This window comes from Bombus vosnesenskii, unplaced genomic scaffold (assembly GCF_011952255.1).
Source record: "Bombus vosnesenskii isolate JDL3184/JDL3185 unplaced genomic scaffold, Bvos_JDL3184-5_v1.1 scf7180000013302, whole genome shotgun sequence".
Taxonomy (NCBI): domain Eukaryota; kingdom Metazoa; phylum Arthropoda; class Insecta; order Hymenoptera; family Apidae; genus Bombus; species Bombus vosnesenskii.
The window spans coordinates 2,210,768-2,232,263 of NW_022882951.1; the positions used below are offsets into that span (position 1 = coordinate 2,210,768).

General features: G+C 37.8%; 2 protein-coding genes and 1 non-coding gene across 4 annotated transcripts in view; 2 read left to right on the forward strand and 1 right to left on the reverse strand.

Annotated features, from left to right (window-relative positions):
* The first annotated feature begins 215 nt into the window (after nt 1–215).
* Nucleotides 216–3,427, forward strand: LOC117234032 (la protein homolog). Its single transcript, XM_033494858.1, has 7 exons — nt 216–547; nt 743–1,096; nt 1,200–1,342; nt 1,423–1,522; nt 1,594–1,839; nt 1,927–2,059; nt 2,267–3,427. Exons 1-7 carry the CDS (start codon nt 347–349, stop codon nt 2,353–2,355), a joined length of 1,266 nt encoding a protein of 421 aa, XP_033350749.1. The 5' UTR covers nt 216–346; the 3' UTR covers nt 2,356–3,427.
* On the forward strand, nt 2,114–2,198 carry LOC117234219. The gene has a single exon (XR_004493486.1). It is a non-coding gene; the product is annotated as a small nucleolar RNA U6-53/MBII-28 (small nucleolar RNA).
* Nucleotides 3,428–3,592: 165 nt separating the features above from the next.
* The window catches only part of LOC117234031 (neuroligin-4, Y-linked-like), a 37,285-nt gene continuing 19,381 nt past the window's right edge, over nt 3,593–21,496 (reverse strand). Inside the window, exons 5-9 of one of the 2 annotated variants that reach the window (XM_033494857.1) lie at nt 12,332–12,524; nt 10,960–11,404; nt 6,617–6,890; nt 6,335–6,481; nt 3,593–5,980 (exon numbers count right to left, since the gene is read on the reverse strand). In XM_033494857.1, the coding sequence (XP_033350748.1) occupies nt 5,334–5,980; nt 6,335–6,481; nt 6,617–6,890; nt 10,960–11,404; nt 12,332–12,524 (1,706 nt within the window). In that variant the 3' untranslated portion in view covers nt 3,593–5,333. The remainder of the gene's footprint in view (nt 5,981–6,334; nt 6,482–6,616; nt 6,891–10,959; nt 11,405–12,331; nt 12,525–21,496) is intronic. The other variant, XM_033494856.1, reaches the window with a different exon arrangement.

Below are 21,496 nucleotides of genomic sequence, written 5' to 3' on the forward strand. Positions count from 1 at the left end.
ATTGCAATTAAAAAAATTTATTTTAATAGTTAACATTGTAATTATTTCTCCTATTTGTCATATAACTTATATAATTATCAAATATACCCAATTTATTACTTTACTCGGAGATAAGAATAATAAAAAGAGGAGAATTTTATGTTGCAATAAACTGTGAAATTATAACAAGCAGCCATTTTCAAATTTCATGTTGATGCAAATACCGTTTTCCTTCCTAACGGTTACTTCCTGTTTCCGAGAAAACAGACCACGTTTGACTATCGACTTAAGTGCATTTGTACGAAATTGATTTCTTGTTCAGGTCTCAATAAATTTTGAAAGCTCGTATCTCATAGTAACAACAAATATGGAGAACGGGCAAGGAGAGGCAATTCCTCAAACAGAGACTCAAACAGAAATTAAAACAAAGGTTGTAGACGAGACTAAAATAAATGATACCAATGTCGAGGTTAAAGACGAGAAGCCGGTTTCTGAGGAACTTTCCCCAAAAGTAAAATCTGAGGAACCATCTAGCGAACTGTTAGAAAGAATAAAAAATCAAGTCGAGGTAATATTTTATTAATTAACCAATTATTATGGAAATAAGATATCCATTCATTTATATCTCATGATTCAATATATGTATAGGTATAGATATATGTAGATATTCTTCAACGTAATTAAAAAGTTTAATTTTCATAGCTTTCTTATAACATAAATGGCAATAATACAATTTAATTAATAAAAATTTCGATATTTCTAGTTTTACTTTGGAGATGTGAATATGCAAAGAGATAAATTTCTCATTGAGCAAACAAAATTGGACGAAGGATGGGTTCCTATGACTATTATGTTAAATTTCAAATTGTTGGCCTCTATGAGTCAAGATATCAATGTTATATTAGAAGCCATAAAATCAAGTGAACTTATGGAAATATCTGAAGATAGAAAAAAGATTCGTCGTTCTCCAAAGCATCCTTTGCCAATATATAACGAAGAATATAGGAAGGCACAAGAGGCCAAGACAGTTTACGTAAAAGGATTTCCTTTACAGGACACCACTATTGAGAAGCTTAAAACGTTTTTCAGTGCTTATGAACCAGTTGATAATATCGTTGTAAGTATATGACTCTTGTGCAATAGATGTATTATTTTCAGATCAGAGTGGAAAAAATTTGCAAATAATGCTTAGATCTTCAGACCATTTTCTTGTTTAATAGATGAGGAAGTATATGGATAAAGAGAAGAAGCTTCAATTTAAAGGTTCCATTTTCGTGCAGTTCAAAACTCTAGAGGATGCAAAAGCCTTTATGGTTAGGGAATCTGTAAAATATGGAGACACTGAATTAATTAAGATGTGGTCGTAAGTTAATCGGATTATATATCTCTGCTATAAAAGTTTTAGTAATATTTTATACTTAATTTAATACTTTGAGATTTTAGATCTGACTATTATCAATCTAAAACACAGGAAAGGGAAGGTAGGAGACAAAGAAGATCAGAAATAAAAGCAAAGAAAAGTGAATCTGTTGATATGGAATTTGTTAGTATACAATTTATTTTATACATTTATTTTCATAATTAAACATAATAACAAAATGTTCAATTTTGTAGGAGACAACAGAATATAATGATAAAGAGAAAGAAGGCGACAAGGTAAATCTATTTCCAAAGGGTTGTGTGATTTATTTTACTAATGTACCTGATGAATGTATAAGAGAAGATATTAAGGAATGTCTAGGTGAATTAGGTGCGAATGTTGCATTTGTTGACTTTAATAAAGGTGATGCAGCGGGATATGCTCGATTGCAGGGAGAAAATGACGCAAAAACAGTAATTGACAAAATGCATGAAAGTAAAGTGAGTATTTCAAATTATTTTTTGTTATTTTTAAGTTCGTAATATTATATTTTATTTCGTGAAAATTTTTTTCATTTATTTTATAAGATATCTATACGCGGTAAAGATGTAACCTGTTGTGTCCTTGAGAGTGAAGAAGAAGAAAAATATTTCATGAAAGTGAGACAACAAATGGCAAATTCTAGGCAAAGGAATTTTAAAGGAAAGAGAGGCAAAAAAGGTCAGTAGAATGGTGTATATAAATAGCTTTTTTTTAAATAGTACTATTCTTGCTCCGTAATGATGCTTTGCCATGCTAATACTGAGAGATCAGTTTTTTGGATTTCAATGAGTTAAACTTACAAATGTCACTGAACATTTCATGATTACAAAATTTACATGTCATCAAAATGAAGCATATGTAAAATTTGTGAAAATTATGTTGCAGGCCGTAACACACGAGTAGCAAGTAAAAGACGTATGAGTGAGAGCAGTGACGTGGTTCCTGCTAAAAGAGGGAATAATTCAGTTGAATAATTCAGAAATATTATTTATCTTGGAGAAACCAAAACTTGTATAATTATTCAACTAAACATGTATATTAATCATAGTTTTATTATACAGATACTTATTGTATAAAATAAGAAAAGATAGATGTTACACTACTATATATTCAAGGTAGATAAAACTATTTTAAGCGCATATTCTTTTGTTATGCTTCGAGCAGTGTGTATTATTTAAAAAGATAAAAGTACAACACCGTTTATATTTGTAAATTGTACATTATTTCATAGTCCCACGTGTAACTTAATACACTGTTAGCTTATAAGGATATGAGTAATTATATTAATTGGAGATGGAAATGTATTTAGAAATCAGCATTTTATTGTTTTACAGTGAAATTTACAAAGATGTTTCGTCTATTCTGCTACTTAAATTTCACTGTTATTTGTTCAATAATCCCGTTCACACAGCTTAACGAATAGTCATAATGTGCTGATGATTCATACCATTCGCAAACAATACTTGATGAGTATTCCTTTTCTAATCTTTTCTTTGTGAAACGGTGTATTGAAAATAATCGAAATCGATAGTACAATTACGCGACACCGTGCATAGTATGATTGCTATCTAAAGTACAACGTTATGTCCTTAATCATACCAATACGCTTTCATTACTTCATGTGCCTCAGAAAATGCGTACAATCGATTAGATAAATTCGACTATATTAAACAGGTGTTTTTATCTTTTTACATGACGATTGAAATGTCGTTTGCTGTTATTCGTGATGCTTTTCTTCTTCCGGAGAAAAACTTGTCTCTTAGTAGAATGATTGTATTATGTAATATGTTTTTGATAATCAGTCTGGATTACGAAGTATGTCAGCGAACAAATTTATAAAAAATTAATAGTATCTTTAAAATGAAATGTATGTACATATATAGTATCGGTAACATTTAATTTTATCAACTAATGGAAGAATCATGACCATGAGTATCTGTTTGTACGAAAATTATGATGAAGTAAGCTTTGCTTTTAATTTAGTTAAGAAATAATGTTAAAACATGCGTAATATAACGTACAGTAATTAAAATTATGCAAATAGTATAGAGACAAAGTATCTGAAAAAAAGATAAATCCCTTTATAACATTATAATTTACACCGAGCTTTATAAGTCCAATTTCTTCGTTAATTCTTAATGTATGTATAACACAGACATCAGATTCAGCTTAAAAAATCCTATAAAGACGAATGATATTTGCATAAACGTAGGCGTAATCTCGCCTTAGATTACTTGGTCGAAGAGGTGTAGATAATATTTAATTTAAAGGAAATTGTGTTCCACTTTATGATTACGTTTTGAGCACATGTTGTCACCGGAGAACCATCGATAATTCCGCAAGTGCAGTGCGATTTCCACTCAAATTGAACCATTAAACATGTAATTTCCTTTTGTTTACTTTAACCCAGAACTTTCACACAACATTCGCATGAGATTCTAATGCGAATACGAGAACTGATCTCTTTCAGTATCGAGTGCTTAAATATACATTTTTTTAGGTTTTGTTTCTCTTTTTTTTCTTTAAATTATTTTAAATAATGAGGGATGATATCAAGATAACGAGGAGGCAACGCAAAATTGACAGAGTTCTTCAACTTCCGTTTTATACTATTTATATGCCACATAATAAAGTAGAATATGTATATTCATAGTACAAATAAAAAACAGAAATAAATAATAATTCCTGTCCTTTAATAAAGAAAGACGAATAATTTTCAGCGACAAATGAAACTAACATAATGATTTTTATCTATAAATTTTGTTTTTGATTTTTAAAAAATATTGATATTGATCACAGTGACACTACGAAGTACAATTATCATCATTTAAATTTTAGAAATCATTTCAGACGACCATTCTCTCATACAATTTTCTACGGATCGTGTTACACAGACGTTATTTAATTTATTATCTCTGTGCGATTTTGTGCACGGTTTCCAATACCTGGAGTAGGAAAGACACGAAACCACTTTTAAGTTGTATAGACAAACGCAAATAGAAATTTTTCATGAGCCCAGCGTCAGTTATACCACGAGTTACTCTAATTACATGATCATTATGTCAGCTACGAGAAGAACACTTGAAAGAACACTGATTGTGACAGTTACAGTGTTGACTTATGGATTTTTATCATCGATTCCATTCTTCGTCAAATATACTGTCAGATTAAACAATTTTAGAGATACGACCTTTTTCCAACTTTTGTCTATTTCAATATGCGAGATAAATATCATAGTTTAGAATTTACTTTGCTTTTTAAGTGTAAAATAAAGAACAAATAAAAAGAAAAGATATATCTGTTAGATTTTAATTATTCGACAGTATATTTGTAGAAAATCGAAACCGGCTTCCTAGACACTTGATTTCGTAAATGTTTCATTCTTAGTTAACAATACTGTTCTTGTAGTCAAGTTAAGTATTTCTTGACAAGAAATTAATTAGTTGAAATTTGATGAACTCATTTCGAATCGCTTCGTAATACAACTTTGATAGCATTCCATAGAAGAAACACATCGTATCCTGCAAAGAAATACACTCAAAATGCTCATAAAGTCTTACGTGCATGATAGAGGAACACTCGTAGTCTGCTAAGTCTTCCTTTAAAGCACTTTGTCTTTTCAGTGACATATGGCAGTTATCGCTGTTTATACATCAGAATAATTAGAGAGTACTTAACATACAATTGAATGTCGCTTTAGAACTCATTGTTCTTTAGAGTTTCCTCCAACAATTGTTGAAAGTAACACCAACAGTCTTCACTCTTCATCGATATCTCACTGCAACTCAAACAGATAATTTTCTTTGTCAACCTGTGCTACGTGTCATAACCAGACACTTGTTAATCCATATCCCTGTAAACTTTTTCAAAACTTAGACTCGCCAGTTGCCGCAAAATCTATGAAAGTCACCTTCTTGGTTTTCATGTTGCCCTCTTGGGGCAACCCCTAATGCTATACGGATATCTCTTGTATTTGCACACGTTTTTTAATAGTATTGGTGCCACTAGTAGTACTCAAGGAGCTGGTCGTTCTCGTGGGAGGTTTCGGAGGAATGGGATCCTTGTGGATGGCGTTGCTGGTCCCGTGGCTAAGTTTCTGTTCACTTTTAGGCTGTTCATCGACATCTGTCGATTGACTCTGAGCAATCTGTTGATGTTCCTGGATCGAAGGGCTTCTTGCAAGGGTAGTATACGATGGTGGAGGTTCTTGCGCTGGCCTAGGACTTTCTGGAGCTTTCATAGACGACCTGGTAGTCATCGGTAGTGATTCTTGCCCGTTTGGCGTGCAGTCCATCGTGGCTCTCTTTTTGTCACGATCCCTCTGATAGTAAATGCCGGCGAATATCAGCATGTTGAGCACCAATAACATGCAACCGATTCCTACGGTGATTGCTAGGGCTGTAGTAGTACTGTAGTAATGACGAGAAGCTAATCTTTGTAAAAGTTCAGCGTCGTCTTCCGAATCGTCCAGAATAGGAGTAATGTCTTCGGTAATACTGTCGTCACCTGTAGATGTGCTGCACGCTGTTGTCGACGAGGCGCTCATCTTGGTTGTCGCTACAAGCGGCAGAGGAGTGTACCACTCGTCTCGAACTGGTCCTGAAAGATTCAACACTTGCATTCTAATTACTCTATTCGTTGGGTGAATTAAACGTTACTTACATCGTGCATGATAGGGACAGGTTTCTCTTAATTGTAATGATTACATAATTGAATTTTTTTTATAATACATAGATATAATTTCAGTACAAAATGTAATATGGCAAGCGTAAGATAGATACAGGTATTCGTGCCAGTATAATTGAAGTTTTTCGTTCCTAATCTTTTTATACAAAGTACTAGTTAATAATATTAACTTAGCTGGTAGATAGTATATATTTCACGCGAATCGAAAACAAAATGTATTTTTTTTTTAATTTAAATTATTTGAAGAAGAAGTTTTTAGTTTCTTACCTGCATAAAAGTGGTCACCTCTTTCTCGAAAATGATGATGCCGCATTGAGACATCGTCGTCTCCGGGTCGATGCAGTTGTGGTATCAGATTTAGCCAAACCGCCATTTTATGGCCACGGTAGTGGCTCTTCATTTTCGGTTTCATCGCTTAAACGATTAATCACCGATATTATTCTCTAATTACATACGACATATAGTGTATACAAGGCACAAGTATTTAAATAAATGAAAAAAGAAGCGGATAGGAGGAAAAGAAAAGATACGTAGCAGGAATAAACTCACCAATTGTGAGATACTGTTGAGTACCCGTTTCGTATTGTTCCCATGTGAGACCACGGTATCGCGTTTTCTCCTTCGGTGTCCCATAATCCACCGATTCGATTTTGTGTGGCTCGTTCGGATTGCCGGTTTTCGCGAAATTCGTGAAAAACGTGAGAACTGCCTCGGCGACGCCCTGATCCTGTCGGGAATAATTCCGGGGAAAGAAAGCTCCTCCAGCCACCAGTGGCAACCCGAAGATATACGGTATATCCTCGCCACGAATGCTGCCCAGACGCTGAAACAAAATTATTTCGTTCGTTGGTGGCATGTACGTGTAACGTTCGAAACCTGCGGCAAATGCTGCTCAAAACGGTATTCGATATCGACGCCGGAAATTATTTTCAGCTACGGATAACCATTATCGACGAGAGAACTCTTTTTTTTTTTTTGACGAGGGAATTCTTTTTTGCCCACTTTCGCCCACTATGACTTTTTATTAATATTACTCACAATCAATTAGGAGAAAGAAATAAACGTGGAAATTCCACGATAAGAGAATCAAATACGCGCAAACTCGAAGACTAAGAGATTTAGAAATTTCAAGATCTAAACGCTTAAAGATTCGAACGAACGTCTCATACTATCTTTTCAAACTATCTTACCACTTGAATAATTACCACGCTATCCAGATAATTCTTAGAAACAGCGGTTCTTTCATTTAATATATAATATATAAAGTTTGTCCGATAGAAAATTTCCGCTCAAAAATTACGCAGATTAACGACCGCGTCGTTCATTATCGCGTTTTCCTTTCGAGGACGACTCGATGACAACGAAACAAAAATTCCTGTCGGCCCAGCTGTTCGACGATTAATTATTTTAATCCGATTCAATAATTTTAATTGGAAAGCAGCGTGAATCACGCGGAGACACAGCCAATTCTATTTGTGCGTTCGACAGAATGTCTGGGTCGCGATGCAAATCCTGTTAATTCAGAGCGCAAGCAAATGGGATTTACAGCTGCCTGCCGACTTAAATGTCGCCTGGATCTACTAGAAGCTCGTGGATGGGCTGCAGATCGGTATATGCATGTGCATACATTTCGAAGACACGCCGAAGAAACGAACAGCGAATTAGCATATTGCTGGAGGATCTACCGTCTCGTCTCCTGGCACCCATACAGTCGGATCGTTTAACGGATGAACCGTTTAGCTTTGTTCCGTTAAATACGTTGTAGCTTGTTGAATGAGTCCCAAGTGAATTTCGTTAATGTGGTTTACCTAAGCGTGGCTTCTTCAAGATACTCAATTTACCGGCAAAGAAGCTTAATTTTCGAGTTTAAAGTAACGCTCGGGTCAATGACTTTCGGCTTGTTCTTCGACGTGGTAGTTCCAGCGTGCGTTGTTATCTTAATTCCCGTTTTTAGATTTTTTTAGGGGTTTTATTTGCAAAGAAGTGACCTGAGAACGCGTGTGCGAATCAACGTTATTATTGATGATACTTTCAGAGTACCAACATAGAGAGAAACATTTGTTCCTTGTCAAATATTTAGTGTATTTATTATTATTATTATTATTATTATTACTTTATTATTATTTATCATGTACTAATTTTATTGACATAATATGCCAAGAGGTTAAGGAGTTAGCTTAATCTCAGTTAACAAGTGGTGTAGGTCAGTGTATAGTCAGCCAGAGTATACGCAGTATATGGTCAGATAAATAGATAAGATTGGTAACTGCTACTATGTATTATTATAATCGTAGAAATTTAACTGTTCGATTATTTAATGAATTTCATAGAACGGATTGTACTGCAGTTTACTAAATAACAGACAATAATAAAAATTATAACAAGAAATGCAGTCCATACACTTTATTGAGAAAAGTATGCGACTTCTTCGATAAAAAGAATTTCATTTTGGCCCAAAAGTTTTCCTATCACGTCAAACATATTAAATTATACTTAATATTTCATTATATCATCTTTATAAATCATATTTACAATTACACGATATTCAATTTTCATTTTGTCAGTTTGCAAATTGTCGAGTTGTCAGATTTGAATTCGTTACATTTCGACTTTTTACTAGAAATTTACAGTTTCCTCTCTTTTGCCTCTTCTATGCTGAATTTCTATTCGAATTAGCCAACGATATTTTTTTCCTAACGTTTCTAAATGCACGGACGACGCATTGATTAGGCTCGCGTTTCGAGTTTCAGTCACGACACTGAAACTTATTAAGCGAGATGGCCTTTCACGGGCGTGCACGCGACTCGACTTCCGTTTAATTAAAATTTCGCTTTGTACGTCCACAGTTGGCCATAGCGTGGCAGCTAAACGCACTAAATCGCTATTAACCGTGACCCGAGAACGAAACTCGTTAACTTGAAGTTCCTGCCTCTCTCCCTCTTGACGTATGGACAACTACCAGTCTTATGAGCGCATCGCGATTACACAATGAACTAGTTAAAATCATCGGATTGCCGACGTGCATAAATTTCGAAGAACGACGACAAATTGCTTTAAATCAAATTTGCCAATCAAACGCGTAGGACAACAATTTTACATTTACATAAGCAACAAAATTAAAAATTTTGAAAGTGCGATAATTCAAAATGGATAAAAGACACGAAAAGGAGCAATGTATTACCGTTCGATCTGTACAAACACCGAAAATATTTCCTTCCATTTTAAAGTAAGAAACAGACAGAGCGAAAGACCAAGAACAGCGTTCGAGCTCACAGCTCGTTCGGATTGCCTCTTTAATCTTCCGTTTTCCTGGAATCCATTCCGATCTTGGACTTCTCGCAGCTTTATGCTCGTGCTTGTCTTCCGACAAACCGCTGCCCATGATTTCACGATGAAGCTACTGTGACCTAATCAAACGTCTCATGGGACCAGTGGAAGGACGTTTGCGTTACCCCAGAAGACTACGACGATGTAAATTAAGCGTGACTCTATGTTGGAACTTTGCCTCGACGTTAGACTCTCGGAAGTTTGCGTTATTAAGTCTATTAATCTATCGGGTAGTTGGTTAATTGAGCCATGTGATGTATGAGTTTTCAAACGGTAATGATTCGTCAACTGGAAAATTCGTTGTTTCTTAAAAGTCAATGGATAGTACAGTTTATTGAAATTATCTTTCTATTTCTATCGATATTCCACTTGTAGAATTACGTATTAATCTGTACTAATTAACTAGTTATGTATTAATTTACGCGTACAACTAGTCTGACCTCATACTGACGTATTCTCCTTACCAGTAGCGACGGTCGACGTATAAGCGAGCAAGTAGAATATACGTTTCATTGGCCAGACGAGTAACACAGAGGTTGAAGCGGTAGAGAAGCTCTATAATTTATTAACCCTCGATATGAATTAACCAGCGTAACATACAATTTCGTTAATAACATCGGCGCAACCATGCAAGGTAGCTCTCGCAGTAGAAATTCTTCCATTTAGCTTTTTTCCATCTCTTACCACAATGTAATTGTGATCAACTTCTGTATGCTTCTTTAACAAAAATAACGAAGACACTCGAGGGTCTCGTTCATCCTACATGTATAATTTTATGTAAAATTAACTCGAAGTTAAGCCGGTTCTCTGGCTCGCGCGTTCCACTTTCCACTTTTAGTCGAGTCAAGAGCTGTATGAAAAACTACCATACCATCTTTAATATTTCGCTGTGTTTGGCGAGAACGAGAGGAAGGGCATTGGTAGTGTGTGTACTCAAAAAATTTCGCGAAGAATCAAAGAAGTTGCGAATAAAATGGCGTCGACGACGACGACCAAAGGAAGAAAGAAAAAAAAAAAAAAAAAAAGAAACAGCTTTCGTCGAGAAATAAGTTTACGACTGAAGTGGTTCAAAGAGCCACGGTTTACTGTCGACACTTCATGCGGGCGTTTCAATCGTTAAAAGACCCGGTTCCTTTTAAATTACTTCCAACATCTGTCGCGTTCTTGTATTTACGAATAGAAAAGGGATCGAGTACTGTAGGTCGCGAGTGATTTGTATAAAAGACTATAAATTATTTCCTACGTGTATACACTGTGTTCCAAAATTCGTGGTACGAGTAAAGTAAATGGAAGTTCCGACGAAAATCAAGGATAATAACATTACGTTGGAACTGTACATTTTGTAAGTTTACCTACACACAACTAAAACTAATTTAGCAGCAAACTTGACAAATACAAACAAGTTTCAAAACTGACTTTACCGTATAAGAAAATCAGCCAAATAAATTTCAAGAATAATCCCACCGTTAAAAATTCTAATTCAACGCACCGATCGTTTTCTTCGTCATCGGATACATAAAACGCACGCTCGATTCCCTGTAAAACGTGCAATCTTTTCCACAAACCTGCAAAAGGCTGTTGTCTTTGGTTTGATGGCTGAAGTGGTAGAAGAACGTTTTGGCTCCCCTTCTGGCGTGATAAAAGGCAATCCTCATGAGTGGAGCTACGGTATGACCATCGCTCAACGCCTCCATCGTCGAATCCCTTATAATGATAGGATGAAGGATAGGCTTGTCCCAGTCCGTATATTCGTTCCTCACCGCGGAGAAAATCTCGTTCAAATGATATACATAAGCGTTCCTAATGAACGTTCGTAAAATTCGATTTCGATGATCCTCCTCGAATCCGTACTGAATATCGTTCGCGTTAAAATCTAAATTCGACTCCGTAGTAGACACACCAAGGATAAGAGGTACTTTGATGAACGTGTCGCTGGCTCGTTCCATATCCAGCCCTGGATCGGGATTGTTTTGGTCCACTGGCAAGCCTGGTCCGATCCGTGGCACGAATCTGAAGCGGAAGACGAGACGAATTAGCGCGATTCATTGCTCGTCAGGATACCGAATTGGTACGGTGTTCCCCGTGTCGATCGATAAGGCGACCAAGTAAATCGGGTGCCAACAATAGCGTGATCCGACTCGCGAAAACTTGCGCTAGCCGATTAGCGACTACACTTATGCTTTGATCTGGAATAAACGGTTTTGATTTTGGCTTGGGCGCTATAGGGTTCGATATAGCATGGGATTTTAGGGTTATAATTACGAGATACTACGATGAGAGCTTGCGCGTAGTTTTCATAGTCGCGTTGGTGTAATTGCACATTGGCTTAATCGTACAATTTCGTAGTAGACTTTTCAGGATGTTTTACCGTGGTTAACGTATGTTTGCGTTAAGAATGATCGTATAATTAATTTTTCAAGCTAAAGTTCGTTGCTCTCATTAAGTTTTCTATAAATGGTTAATGAAATAAATTGCGCATGATTGTTCAAGATTTGATTATTTCAACTATACGAATCACTATAGAAATATATGTTTATGATTTTTCCTGCCATTAACGTTTCTTTTCTTTTTTTTTTTTTTTAGATCGAGTACTTTACGCGTATAGATGTATAACATCTCTTTTAAGTTGACATTTGATATTGTAAATCGTAGATGATCGATAACTTGATTCGCGTTATGGACGGGCCGCGATCTTTTTATGCCGGTAAACGTGATAAAATACAGATAAAGTACAGTCAGATTTTAAAAGATACGTTTCGTTCAAGATCACGGGAACTTTATTGGATTCTTTCGTGCGGAGAACAATAATATCGGCGACTCGGAGCTTTTTATTTCGCGCAGGTAACGCACGAGGAATTTTTACATGGAATTTACGGGCAGCTATTCACGGATCTTGCATCAGCCTCGAATCCAGATCGTAAAGAGTTACTATCTTACCGGATTTCCGGCAGTTCGACGGCCATGAGCTCACGCAGAGGAATGCCGCGTAGACAGTTGGCAATATCTTCGTCGTCCTCGGTGGAACATCCTATTTGCTTTGCTACTTTCGATCGTAAGTCGTTCGGATCGTGAACAGACGCCCATGGGCTTAACGCTGAGCCACTCGATAACACGACTCGATGAAAAAGGCCTGCAAACATTGATCGACACATTTTGTTAACGAACTTGACGATCTCTCAGCAGCACCGAGAAATCGATAAACAAGGCGAATCGTGTGTTTTCAAATGTTTCCGCTTGTATCTTCGAGCTACGTCTGGTTAAAACCTACTGTTAGCACGCGACGACGATTTTCATTTCCATTCTCTATTATTTCGCGGAAAATGAAAGATAAAATGGATCGTAAGGACATCGCGATAAATTACATTGAAGATAGGAAACGAAGCGCCTTCTTCGCCATCGTCTCAAGCGTCACGGTAGTAATACTGTTCTGAAGAAGGGACGCGTTAAAGTCCAGGCGAAAAGGGCCACCGGATATATCGAAGTTATTACATCAACACGGTAAAGTCGTTATTCACGATTCACGATATCTCAAAGAGATTTACGCGATAATAAAAGATATTCAGAGGGGAGAACGAAACGACAGCGGCGACGAATTGTGACCGGCTGCCACGTGCATAGGTAAATCCGTCATCTACCTGCAACGAATAGAACGCCAATTTATCGCGCCTTTTACGAGGCGAATATTTTCCATGAAGTATTTTGCTTTGCTTTAACGAATATTAGATTTAAAAACTGATTCCCCTTGATATTTATCTTGTGAAAAACGATATATTTTACATGCATCTCGAAGACTGTTCGTCGATTCTCGGGATGATCGTTGACGTCGACAGTGCGCGCGTGTTATCATTGTTCGTTCATACGTACGACGATCGTTGAGATATCGTAAACAGACTTAATAACGCGTAATAAGCGTTATCCTGCTGTCGGATATGGCTACGTGGCAGTAAAATAAAAATGTTACCGGCAGGAAATCGGCTCGGTTAACGTGATTTACACGAAACGGTAAACTAACAGCCGAGTGAACTTGCGCATCAGATGTTAGACGATTCATCGATACACTCGAGAAATCCACAAGATCATCGAGTAATGATAGCTCGGCAATCGCTCCTGATGTTCCGACATCGGAATTCATCTGAACCGGATCTGATGACGAGCAACCATAATGCTTCCCCAGCAGAGACATAACAATCTATATTTCTGTCACTCTCCAACCCATATCCCTCATTGCCTATAACTCCTACTTACACAAACGAGAACCTCGATACAAGGTATACCAGAGAAACTCCAGACGATGTAATAATGCCAAATAGCCAAGTGCCTCGTGTAAATACAAACCATCGGCAATGTGTTGAAAAGAAAAAAAGGAGCAGACATGAAATCTCTCCAAAATAAAAATTGGTAAAAATTCAAACATTACCACAGGCCTTGACAATAGCCTTCGTCTAGTCTCCATCGCGACATACTATCGTCGCTGAAGAATGTGTAGAATACTTTGATATTTGATTGAAAATTGGATCAGCATTGGTCGTAGCCGAGGACTATTCGAGAAACGCGATGTCTGGGGATCTAGGATCATCGCATCGGAAGAACGCAGTCTGCTACAAGCAATTCGATCTAGAAACTTAGATTTTATATCTACAGGTCAGCTAACTTACTGGCCAACTGACCCGAATAAACTTTCCGACTTCTTAGTTTTCCTTCACCGGAGACGTATCCCACATCCACGCACAAATTGAGGCCAATTACGATTTAAGCTTGGACCACAGCGATGTAAGTCTAACGGTAAGTACAGATATTATTTGGTCGCAAAATATGCTGGGTGATCTGGCTCTGGTATGTCTTCGATCGGACTCTACGCAACGATCTACGAGTACGTCTGGTCAAGGACGTGATCGACTATCATTCGACGAGATATAGAGATCGCAACTTGAACCGCCAAAATAATCTCGTCAGTGACCTGTCAAACCAACGCGCCGTAAGAACATTCGAGGCTGAGAGGATCTGGCCAAACGACCTCTTTACATAAGTTCGGTTAAATCAGCGATGGACTGTTTCTGAATCTAATAATAGAAAAAGAAGAAAAAATCTTGAAGACCATTTTTAAATCATTTGTTATTTTAGTAGAACGATGGTGGGAGCTGAGAAAGCCTGACATATACCGACGAAACTTGGCTGTTAAACCCGGGCACACCCTGTATATATGTATAACGAGAAAATATTTTAGTTATTTTTATTTACAGTACAATACAGTTATTGCTTTGCTATACGAAAACAAATTTCGTGCCTACAATTATCTGTTCTCCATTCGCAAATACACGTATCGATTTTAATTTACAGATATCCATTGTCCCCATTATTTAGGTTACAATTAATTGCAATTGGAACCTACTCGTTCGACCTATATTCGTATCCGTTCCTCACGTTTCTATATCCGTTTTAATAATCCAATACGAGACATCGTAAACCATGTGACATTTAAACAACTCCCAGATTCAATACGATAGAGCAAATTTGTATCGACTTACTGTAAAATATTAAAAATTACAGATATGTTTTTGATTACGCGAAACAACAAATACGACATAGAAAAGTGTGTCTAACGTCGAACTAACGCGATAACAACGATCGAGCGAATATTATCAAACGTTTCTCGCTGGAAAATTCTGAACATTTAACGCAATTATCGACGAGTCAAGCGATGTGTCTGCAATATTTCGAAAATTTTGAAAAGGACGAAGAAATGGCTCAAGTAAAGAAAGAAATGAAAAGACAATTTCGGCAACACGATACTGAATTTTCAAGCAGCTCTTCTTCCTCCGTAGTTTTCCTTCGGTTTATTAGTTCGTCATTTTCTTTCCTACCTTTTATACTAAATTTATCCGATTGAAAATTCTCTTCGCGGGGGGAGAGGAATACGAACGAATTCTCGATAAAGAATTAAACGAAGAAAGGAAGAAGAAACGAAGAAAAGAAATAAAGAAAAATAGGACGAAGAAAAGGAGATTCAGCTGAAAAAACCTCGCTCGCTTCAGTCCGGCATCGTTACGCTACGTTTTAGTGTGGCTTCACGAGGTCGCCTCGTAAAGATCGTAAGCCGGAGGAATATCCAAACAAACGTCCTTTAAAGCATCGAGTACTTCACGCGGAAATGTTGCAGAGAGAAGCGTATTCGGATTAATCCCGGTGCTATGCCGAAGGGAAATACGATGCAATACGTGTCCAATGTAAATATCCTCCGCCTCGTCGAACGCAAATATTTGCCTTTTACAATTTTGTATCCCGCTCGCTCTCTGTCTAATGCTGCGCAACTATCGCTATAATTTTCGGGCAGACGATACTTGCACGAGACAACTGCGTTTTCCTATAACTTGCGATTCCGTCTGTATCTGATTCATGACGAAAGCTTCACGATGTTCGTTGGAGCGAAATCCGAGAGAATCTTCAAAGTAGATCTACGATTTCATATAACTGGTGTTTTATTTTATAGTTGCACGTATACACTAAAATAAAGGATGTATATTGTGAAGTAAAAGACATCAAGGCAGGAGTACCGCAAGGAAGCGTCTTAGGACCAATATTATACACACTGCACACGGCCGACGTACCAACAACTACCAACAGCAAACTATTGACATTCGCGGACGACATGGCTGTACTAGTGAGGCACACTAATCCAGAAACAGCAGTCACGTTACTACAAGAGCACAAAAATAGAAAAATTGCTACAAGATAAACAAATAAAAGCAAACCCGGTAAATGAAACCATATTACATTTACACTAAGAAAACAGAAATCACGAAATGTCCAATTGAATGGCACGCACATAACACAAACAAGGCAAGTTAAATACCTAGGACTCCATTTAGACACACAACTTACATGGAAACAATCAATTACGGACAAAATACGGATAAAAAGAAGACAGATGTACTGGCTAACTAGTCGCAACTCTAAACTCGGCATAGAAAATAAACTAAAAATCTACAAAACGATAACAAAACCAATTTGGACGTACGGAATACCGCTATAGGGGACAGCAGCAACGAGCCACGTAAATAAACTACAGTCGCTACGATCGAAGATACTGAGAACAATAGTCAACGCCCTATGATATGTCAAAAACGAGGATATACGCAGAGACTTAAAAATACCAACGGTCAAAGAAGAAATCGGCAGGTACGCAGAAAAATACAAGGAAAAAAGGGCAACACATCCAAACCAGCTGGCTGTTGAAGCGAGCAAAACTCTTATAGAAAGAAGACTAAAAAGAACACCCCACTGACCTCACTAAAGAAATAAAATAGTCAAACTTGAAGATGGTACCTCGAAGAAGATGGAAACTGGAAGATGGAAAAAAGAAGTATACACTGCGGATGTTTAGATAAATTTGTAATTTTACGAAGACGATTAATGATATTTCGAAGTATAAAGAGTCAAAGCATAGGACATTTACATTCAATGTTTATCGATGTATTTAGCGTTTTCAAATCGGTATAATCGCGATCTAAAGGAAGTTGATCTAAATACGCGAATAAATACCAAATTAGCATTGTATTCGACGATATTCGCCGAACAATTTAACTCGTCTCCATTGCCATTCGTCTTACGGTACATAAACTGTTGGAAATCTCGTTCGGTTATCGAATATTCCAACTTCCTCGAAACTTTCTTCGGCGTGTTATTCCAAAAATCTTCTCAAATACCGAGCATTCGAAACTTCCTCGATATTCCGTGGCGCATAGCCAACTCGGAGACACCGGATCACAGCGATTATTTCAATCACGCTTCACCCCTAAATATCGGAACTTCTTACTTTACAATTGGTGCACGCGGAAGGCGGTTCATGAATTACAATAGACCGAATCGTTAATTTCAGAGTGTTGGAACTCGAACGAAGAACACCTTGCCCCATTATCGGCTGCTGCTGTTCCTCAATTAATTAATAATCTTTGATAACCTATCGGAATATCGCTACTACCCTTTTCTCTCTGCGACCGATCATCGATTTATAGGAGGAAAAAAGAAGGAAATAGATGTTTTTAAGGCTCTTTTACTCTATCATCAAGATTTTTTGAGCAATCGAATACTTTGTACGTTTAATTAACCGATAACCGACATTCACGATCGATATCATCGTTTCATACTTCGATTTTATAAAACGTAACCAATTAATTGTGGCAAAATAATCCTGAAATTACCAAAGTTAAAGATCGAGGACTCTAAAAATTTTCTGAACACATAATCGCAAAATGCAGTTGTAACGCGCGTTTATGACTCGCATCTCGAGCGAGCCGCAAAGTTCGTAAATCGTACGCGATCTTCGGGCCGAAGAAAACGGTCGAAATAATCTGTACGAGGTGTCGAACACCGGAGACTCTGAAATCTTCACGAATCAGCCGATTTGTATGCAAGATGCACCGTTTCATAAGGTCGAGGACGAAAACGATAAGAAACGAAGCTGTCGCGAATAGAATCGAGGCAGAGATGCCGACGACGATGGAATTCCCGATTCGGAAAACCGCGTATAATATTATATAGCGCGAATAACCGCGATAAATTAAACCCACCTGATACTGCGTTGCTATCGTGCTCAAACTTTGATTTACTTTCGATCCTGCCGGCGAAATTGCCAAGCTCTTCGTGTCGTGCTGTTAATTGGACCGAGAAGGGTTCATTATGAGTTGGCGCTGCTAGTTTTTCAAGTGGATTAAAAGATGCGTTAAACCTTTCCCGATGGAGAACTGATTTTACCCTCGAGATACGAAATAGGGTAATTTAAGCCTCGAGTTAAAACGTTTCTGATTGGTACGTCAGCGGAGACACGAGGTTTCGTAAACTGCGACGGAGTAATTTGAAGTTGGTTGGATAACCGCGGATTTTAATACGTTCTACTTTAATAGAAGTTATTGGGATAAAATTTATGAAATTTTGTTCCGCTATATTACATCATTTCGCTAAGTTGGCGAAAGTATTCCAAGTCCTGTCGTAGAAAACTTTCATATGCATATTGTATGTGTTGTATAAAACGATTTGCAATTTTGTCGATTAAATGGGATGGAAGTGGAGGATTTTAACAATATCGATGAATTTTACAAGGGATTTATTAATCTCGACGATAGCGGAGCGATGTGGAGCATACGATTGCAGATCTTGAGAGAGTAGAGCGTTCGCAAACGTATCAAGTTAATTGGGACGAGAGCAGAGGACGCAGATTGAAACTGATGACGATGGATATCTTAGCTATTCACTTAGCTATTGACTTGGATCGTTTGATTAAAAATTTATGTTTGCAATTCGACAAGACAACGGGAACGTGATACTTTTTATGGTCACTGGTCCAAATGCTTTTGTCTTCTCGATAGATAATTTAGATTTATACTCTGGCGATTCTATAAAAAGATAGCCAGCGTTGACTCTCATTATTGATTCACATTTAGTTTGATAAAACGTTTTACCGACACTTTGCTAAAATTCGCGTAATATTACATATACGGATTCACTGAAACGTTCAAATACTTATAGACGGTAGTGTACGAGAGTAAAAAGTTCTTATTGTTAGCCAGTTTTAAAGCTTTGATAAGCAGTATATGAGATTCTCTTTTTACCAAATCGATTGGTTTTTAAAGGAAGGCTATCGCCTCTGCTAAGAGTTACTCACGAGTCCTTCGTTCGTTTTTCTTTTTTATCGATTAGTCCGTCGCTATTCCAGTGCTGTTTCTCGCCTATACTTCGCGTGCACGAACGATTGGTTTCGCGAGTAATGACGGGAGCAGTGGACCGTGATTCCTGGCAATTGGCTGACTCAATACGCGCCAGTTGCATCAGTTCTTCTGCTTTCGAATCGACCTGACTACACAGTACGCGATCAACCAGAGAAATTCGTGACAAACCAGCGAAATATTAGGTGAACGTACGATTTAAACGACTTTGCATGGTGGAAAAGTGAGGCCAGAAGAGACTGAAATCCACTTGGATTGGTTGGTTACTTTTGTAAGACCTTTGAAGAATATTGTATCTATTTAAAAAAAGTTGTAAGTCTAAGAGAATTTTACTAACACGTATTTTTATCTTAAAAGAGTTTTTGCTGGTTGATTTTTGTTCAAAGAAACGATATTGGTATTTTAGCATGTTATATCATGTACAGCGGTTCAAGTTTTTAGACCAGTAATTCCGTTTGAATGTAACCCTGATAGAAATTTTCTTGCAGGAGTGTTTACGATGCTGTATTTTGCGAGATCAACGATAATCGAAGGAATACAGAGAATGAAGCGTTTACGCGATTGTGCAAATGCGATTATTTAAAAATTATCGTTATATTTGATATCGCAGTGGCGTTAAAATTGTACAACTTGAATGCGACACGATATAAGCTTCTAAAGTGAAACATCGTTTGAATTCTCCAAAATAAACCGTTGCGAATGTATAAAATTGCTATGACGAATTTTTAATTACGAATCAACCGTTCTAACCACCATTGTGTTGATAGTATTAGCGTTAGAAAAGCTGCGAAAGGATCGTGTTATGCAAATTGCACGTATACTTTGAAACCGCTGAAAAGCGCATTCCTTCGTCAATACAAACGGCCATTATATACCGAGCAACAAAGCGAGAGATGCTTCAAGTCCTAGCACTGTATGAAGCGTTCTCGTGTTCAGAGAACCAGACGCCACGGCGGTCGGAACGGGATAAAACAAACAGACAGGACAGACGCGAGAGAGAGTTGCTTCGAATGCTTGCGGCTGTCTGAACAGGATCCATGCCGCTTCTCGGCCATTTCCAGCCGGGTTCCGGTTGCGCCGGAAATGTTACCAAACAGTTTACATCTTCGGCCTGGCCTTTACAGCTCCGGGAACGCGCTGTCTCCGTTCCAGAAGCTGGCAGGAAAAGGAGGAAAACAGCTTTTCCTTCGTTGCCCAAGGTTGCAACACGGCAACTCTTCAACCACCGTTCCTATTTCTCTTTCTTTCTTTGCTCGCTTTTTCGACCTCGATACGCCAGCAACGAGCGACTTCCTGTGAATAAAACGAGGCAACGAGGCTCTTCCGACGCGTCGTGGAAACGCGGGTAAAAATCCACTCGGCCGATGGTGATGCTGGAAATCGAGGAATCAAGCTGATGCGCGCCTCGACTTTTATGCTTCTGCCTCGCTCCCGTTCACGCCATTTCCAACTGGCGAATTTCGAGGAAGTTGCAGGAAATTACGGCCTGTTGCCGAGGCTACGAAACATTCGTTTCTTACGGACGTTTTTCGTGTATTTTGTATACGTGATTTCAAGGGCTTTCTTTATATCGAACAAAAACGAAGAGAATTTACCATTCTTCTGTATTTCGTTCTTGCCGAGAAGTGTTATCGTCGTATCGAGCATATGTGGTTGTTAGAGTTATTACTTTGGATCATTATGCTTATATGGAAAATTTAATGGTGTAAAAGTGCACGTAATACGCAAAGGTACTCGTATAGTACTCGTTATAATATTAAGCAGTACCCCTTAGAAATAGTAATTTACATAACCAGCCGCGATGTACATAATTATGGAGCGTCGAACCCTCAACGAATGCGAATACTTTTAATATTTATTTATAATTACCGAGAGTTTCGCTTGAACACTTTTCGACTTGGAATTTGAGAGGAAAATAGATATACTTCGAGTAACCTAGAAAAATACACCGAGCTATGAAAATCTCCTTTTGTGGAGAAAAATTTCTTCGCTCTAATCCTAACGATATTTTTTGAAGCCATCGAAGCCATTAAAACCACTGCTGCATTCTCCTTCGAACAAAGATGCAAAGATATTTTATTCTCGCAACCCCTTCTGCAGACTTCAAACCGTACCTTTTAAAATGCTTTCCGTTTCATATTGATACGATTTCTTGTCCCGAAGATATTGTCGAAGGAAACATCATTTTTGCTGTTCCTTTACGGCTGTCCTCCCTCGCGCTTACTGACTTGTCCCAAGCCTGGCACGTATGCAGTGGTCGGTGACAGCCGCCGAGTCAGCGCTTTTTTCCCTACTATTATAAGGGCGACGCGTACGCATTTCCAAAGGAAAGAAGTGGGTCACGAAATTTCGCCCACCATTCAACGCTCTCCGTGCACTCGAC

Excerpts from the sequence above, each read along its gene's own strand:
- LOC117234032 (XM_033494858.1), top strand. The coding sequence starts at position 347 with ATGGAGAACGGGCAAGGAGAGGCAATTCCTCAAACAGAGACTCAAACA. Across the intron at positions 548-742 it reads GAATAAAAAATCAAGTCGAG|TTTTACTTTGGAGATGTGAA; the intron begins GTAATATTTTAT and ends CGATATTTCTAG. Across the intron at positions 1,523-1,593 it reads AATCTGTTGATATGGAATTT|GAGACAACAGAATATAATGA; the intron begins GTTAGTATACAA and ends TCAATTTTGTAG.